The 6,097-nt window shown below is 42.7% G+C and overlaps 1 protein-coding gene across 1 annotated transcript; it reads left to right on the forward strand.

Annotated features, from left to right (window-relative positions):
* Positions 1 to 4,182: 4,182 nt before the first annotated feature.
* On the forward strand, positions 4,183 to 5,142 carry LOC102489424 (olfactory receptor 13C7). Its single transcript, XM_006143770.1, has one exon. The coding sequence runs from the start codon at positions 4,183 to 4,185 to the stop codon at positions 5,140 to 5,142; it is 960 nt and encodes a 319-aa protein (XP_006143832.1).
* Positions 5,143 to 6,097: the final 955 nt, after the last annotated feature.

Consider the following 6,097-nt stretch of genomic DNA (forward strand, 5'->3'; position numbering starts at 1 on the left):
CTCTGCTGATCCACTCATTCCCCTTTCAAGGTGTGTATATATACACACACACACATACACACACACACACACACACACACACACACACAGAAAGGACTTATTTCCCAATATAGGAAACTGTAAAGTTTACTACAGTCTGTGCATTTTGCTAATTGCAGTTCTGTGGTGTCTGTCTCCACGTTTCCTATAAATTGGTGATTAGATCTAGATACTCTAGAGTTTTTCGTCGTATTGTCGTCAAGGTTCCTAAGACCTTTGGCGTGACCCTGGCATCTCTGATAACTTCCCTGTTTTCTGGCATGTCAAGATATTACAGGCTCAGCATTCACCTTCCTCTCCAGCCCTGGAAACAACCACTTTATCTAAAGAGCTTTTGTTTCCTTTAGTGAGTTTGTCATGGTTTCTAGGCCTTTTCAGTGGAAAGAGCTAGAAGAGATTTAGAATAAGTATATTTTAAAATTATTTACATAATTTAATTTATTATTAATTTGCTCTAGGGCACACATGCTCACCAGAGAGAGACAGAGAGAAAGAGTGAAGGAAAGTAAGAAAGCAGGCCACCAGGTGTGGAATGGAACCACATTTTTAAGTTTATTTATTTTGTGTGAGAGAGAAGCACCCTTGACAGAGTCCCATGCTGGTATCTCCCTATACCACACCCCTTTTCATCTGGTCAAGCTCATGAACATGGGCATGCACCAAACAAGCACAGGTCAACCCAGGAACCAAATCCTGGTCTTCTATATGGCTTCCAGCATTTCAGACCATTGCACTACAACTGCACCACGATGGCTGGGCCAAAATGGTAACATTCAGAAAGCTGGAAAGTAGAAGAGCTACTGGTAATTGCCATGGCAGACTGACAGAGATAAATTCCAAACCAGATACTGGGAAAGTTGGGCAATGACCAGATTTAAATCCACTTTAAATTATTCGTTGAGAGACCAGCAGATGGCATAATGGTTATGTCTCTGGACTCCCATGCCATTGACTAAAGTTCAAGTCCCAGACCCAGTGGCTTAAACTCATGCCAGGTGCATGTGCGTGCATGGCCAACATCCCAACAGGAGAATGGAGGAGAAGGGATTGTGGTGTGGTCATCTCCCTGGGGGTGATATCTTGTGTTCTGTCTCTCTAGCTCTCTCTGTTTTTCCAGTGAGAACACATGCCTTATAGCAAAAATCTCTCTTTAAAAAAAATTCTTGATACATACAATTCAAATTAAGATTTAGAGAACTTTTTACTTAACTTTGATAACTGTATAACTGTAGTACCTTCTTCTATGTGCTATTTCCTCATTCCAGAAAAATGTAAAGATGACCTAAAGTCACACAAATATAGTAAGATATCAAGAGCTAACGTGGAACACAGCTTACATAAAGAGCAGAAGCAAGTCAGGGTCAGTTTCAGACAGCACAGAGAAACTCACTGGACCAGGTACTTCTAGGACCAGGTTCAAAGGGGATGCTGCTGAACAGGAAAGAGGATTAAGAGGAAAATGTACGAGAAACAGAGTCTCTACACACTCTCCCTCATTCTATGATATTGGTCAACCACCCAACAAAAGATTTATTCTCTGGAGAGATTTTAATTGCATTGACAAAAGCCCTTCACAGCAGTACTTAAGTGGTGTTTGACTGACCACCAGAGGATACAAATTGTGGGGTGTTGTGGAATCATTACGATTCTGTTTAGTGTAAAATGCTTAGTGTAAAATTCCAAAAAAAGTCAGAATACTGGATTCCTATGGGAGAGAGGGAAGAAGGGAATATAATTGGGAGGGAAATAAGAGGAGCTTCAAAGGCACTGGAACACTAATTCTTAACTTGAGTAGGGGGTATTTTTCCTTAAGCTGCACAACTATGCTTTTTATTCTCTCTCTGTGTATATTTCACAGAAAGAATATTTCAATGATTTATGATTATAAATGTGGCAGGCATTGGATTCTAAGATTTACTGAAGACAAAGCATAAGGCAAGGGTGTTTCATTTGTGAAAGAGGTAAAGGAATAGCCGAAGCCTTTTCTTTGTTCCTGATGTGGGGAAGGTGCCTCTTTCTACCAAGGACATCTGTGGAAAGAGAGCTCAACACAGGTGCCACCCTCCCCAGCATTAGCATGAACGAGAAGGAGGGGACTAGAGTGTGATGGAGAAGTTATAGTGTATCAGAAAACTGGTCCAAGTTGAAGATGCTTCTGGATGCTGCTGGGCAGTCACAGCTCTCAGTTTTGGGTCTTAGAGGTGGAGATGACCAAAATCCAGTAGTAAATCATTGTGTCAGAAAGACAGACAAAGACACAGGACCCTCACATACACAGAGAAAAAGACTCCTAATGACAGGACACCACTTCTGTAATCAGCTGACCTTTTTCAAGCCCACAGCCACTGTGTGGTTAAGGTTAAGGCCCTCTCATGGTCTTAATGCAGCACCAATGAGGCATTCCCTGATGACCCTTCTCATGTCTTTTGAAGGCCCGGCCTATGGTAGGAGCTCAGAATCTACTTGGTGGATTACAAACCAAAGGGGACCTTCTAGATCTCTTCCTCTATACTGCCTTAATATTCTGAATTTGGAAGTGGCCAGGGTACTGAGATAGGAGGACTGGTCCTTTCCGGTGGTTTCTCATTCTCCCAGGTCTATCAAGGGCTCTGCTGGGAATTCTCATGGACTGGAGGTTTATGTTATTTTGAGTAATGCCAGGATGACCCTTCCTCTTTAATGATTTCCAGCCACTCAGCAGAACAGAGAGAAAGAGAGAGAGATGAATGGAAAGTATTTCTGGAGTTATTTGAGAATAATTGGATCTTGGGGATATAATCCCAAATGTATAAAAAGTTTCTTAATTTTATCACTTGAGTTTCTAAACTTTAAATTACTTCAGGGACTGGAATAATCCCAATAGCAGGGCAAGATTTAAATGTATTTGTATATGCAATAGATGGTCCTTTGTGGATTTTATCAAACAGGGCAAAGACAAGAAAATGTCTTTGTTCAAGCACTAATTCTATTGATTGCTGCTTTCCAGCCAGTCTGGCTATTCTGAGCTTCTGAATATATTTATGAAAAAGGTAAGAGAGCACGTTTTATAGAATATATAAACTCTGGTGGGCCCAGCTTCATCTCTGGCTTCATACCTGGTGACTAAGTGGAAAAGGGGGAGATTTTTAAGGAAAGATAAAAAGGACATCTGAGTGGTACAACAGAAAGTCCCAGAATGAGAAGTTCGTGAGATCTCAGTCTCTGGATGGAATATCTCAAATGATAATTTATTCCAAAATGGGCATAAAAGAAATGGAGGCCCAGAGAGGAAATGGGATGTGACAATTCCCATGTACTGAGAGACTGGAAAATGATATATCTTTTATTAAGTGCTTCTTAATATGGCAGGGGCCGGCAGGTGACATGGTGGTCAGGGGTGCTGGATTCCCACATGGCTGACTGGACCTGGCAGCTTGCTTTCTCACTTTCCCTTTCCCTCTCTCTCTCTCTCTCTCATCAAATTTAAATAAATAAATAAATGAAGTTAAAGAAAATAATTCTTTAAAAAATTAGGAGTTGGTCAAGATAGTTGATTGGGTCATTGAGTCTACAATTCCAAAAATATTATTGTAAAGACTCACCATTTATTTAACATGACCCACAGAACTGAAAATTCTATACAAAAACAAAAAGAAGGGTACAGCAAGTGAGTGAATGAGTGGATGACTGCACTAACAGGCCAGAGTCCATCTACAGATTGTGAGAGAGAATTGGGAAAGAGGAGGAAGACGGCATAGAAAAGTGCTGGTCAGGATTTCAGGATGAAGTGCAACAGTTTTATCCACCATTCCTAAACCGAAAGGGGGAATGAACATACGAATGGAGAATATTCTTTTAAAAATGGAATAAAATGACTATCCACACCTGGTAAACTAGAAGAAAACATGTGATGCCTGACTCGAATGTGATTAGAAAAATGTAATCTAATCATGTGAAGTTTCAAATATCCCCCTGGGGTGGCCAGATACCACCAAGCAGATTTTGATCAAACTATCTGCATTTTATCTAGAATCACATAATCTCCCAGATTGTCAGAGTTGTTTTCCAATTTCTCAGCAAAGCGTTTTTCTCACTGGCTTTTGGGGCACTTCAGGCATCACAAAGATGATCTTCTGAGTTCCTGCAAGTGACATAGGAGATACCATGCCCAGATTTAATGAGACCTCCCCTGTGATGGGGTTCATTCTCCTGGGACTCTCTGCCCACCCTAAGCTGGAGAAAACCTTCTTCGTGCTCATCCTGCTGATGTACCTGGTGATCCTGCTGGGCAATGGAGTCCTCATCCTGGTGACCATCCTTGACTCCCACCTGCACACGCCCATGTACTTCTTCCTGGGGAACCTCTCCTTCCTGGACATCTGCTACACAACCTCCTCAGTCCCCCTCATTCTTGACAGTTTCCTGAACCCTAGGAAAACTATCCCCTTCTCAGCGTGTGCAGTACAGATGTTTCTCTCCTTTGCCATGGGAGCCACAGAGTGTGTGCTCCTGAGCATGATGGCATTTGATCGCTACGTGGCCATCTGCAACCCCCTTAGGTACCCTGTGGTCATGAGCAAGGCTGCCTACGTGCCCATGGCTGCCGGCTCCTGGGTAGCTGGAAGTATCACTGCCATGGTGCAAACATCTCTGGCAATGAGGTTGCCCTTCTGTGGGGACAATGTCATCAACCACTTTGCCTGTGAAATCCTGGCTGTACTAAAGTTAGCCTGTGCTGACATCTCCATCAACGTGGTCAGCATGGTGGTGGCCAATGTAATCTTTCTGGGGGTTCCAGTTCTGTTCATCTCTTTCTCCTATGTTTTCATCATCACCGCCATCCTGAAGATTCCTTCAACAGAAGGAAGGAAAAAGGCCTTCTCCACCTGCTCTGCCCACCTCACAGTGGTGGTCGTCTTCTACGGGACCATCCTTTTCATGTATGGGAAGCCCAAGTCTAAGGACCCTTTGGGGGCTGACAAACAGGACCTTGCAGACAAGCTCATCTCCCTCTTCTATGGGGTGGTGACCCCCATGCTGAACCCCATCATCTACAGCCTGAGGAACAAGGACGTGAAAGCTGCTGTGAGGAACCTAGTGAATCAAAAATGCTTTAGCCAGTGATGGTGGAGGGGTCCTGCTGCTCCTGTGCTACTTGTCGGCTCCCAACTGAAGATCCCAGAGACCAAGATAAAGGCCCAACTTCACGAAAGGTTACATAGAGAAATCCTATTCCACAGACTTTCATTTCAAGAAGGACTCTGTGTGGGACTAGCAATTGGTGTAATGGCTATGTCGCTGGACTCCCATTGCAGTCAACCACAGTTCAAGTCCCAGACCCGGTAGCTTAAACTGAAGCCGGGTGCATGTGTGTGCATGCCCAAGATCCCAAGAGGAGAATGGAGGAGAAGGGATTGTAGCGTGGTCATCCCCCCGGGGGGTGATTTCTTGCTTTCTGTCTGTCTCTCTCTATCTTTCTGGCGAGCGCACGCGCCCTATAGCAAAAACCTCTCAAAAAAAAAAAATGAGAGAGAGAAAGAAAGAAAGAAGGACTCTGTGAACAAGAGGTATTCAATGCAATTCCAAAAGAACACATTACTGTTTAGCCTTGTAGTTATTCTCTGTGAGTGTATTGAGTGAACTGATGTCAAGGTAAAGTAACTCTTCAAAAATTTTTTGTTTGTTTTACTGATGGCAAGTTCTAGTTTGTAGGTTTTTAATTCAGTTGCTCTTTGGCTTTATTTTTTTGAACATATTTGAATAGGTTCTTACTTTTATGTTACCTTTTGACTTTTCCGACTCCATATTAAATACAAGTAACATTTTTATCATTTATTTTATTGTTTTTCTCATTATCATATCAATCTTAAAACTGTTTCCTGAATTTGTCCATCTCCATGTCTTCATAATTAACCTGTAGTGTTCTCTCTTTTTTTTTTTTTTAAGAGAGGTTTTCGCTATAGGGCGCGTGTGCTCAGAGAGAGACAGAGAGACAGAAAGCGAGAAATCACCCCCCAGGGGGGATGGCCACGCTGCAATCCCTTTTCCTCCTTTCTCCTCTCAGGATCTTGGGCACGCA

Source organism: Tupaia chinensis, unplaced genomic scaffold (genome assembly GCF_000334495.1).
Source record: "Tupaia chinensis unplaced genomic scaffold, TupChi_1.0 Scaffold000104_1, whole genome shotgun sequence".
In the NCBI taxonomy this organism is placed as follows: domain Eukaryota; kingdom Metazoa; phylum Chordata; class Mammalia; order Scandentia; family Tupaiidae; genus Tupaia; species Tupaia belangeri.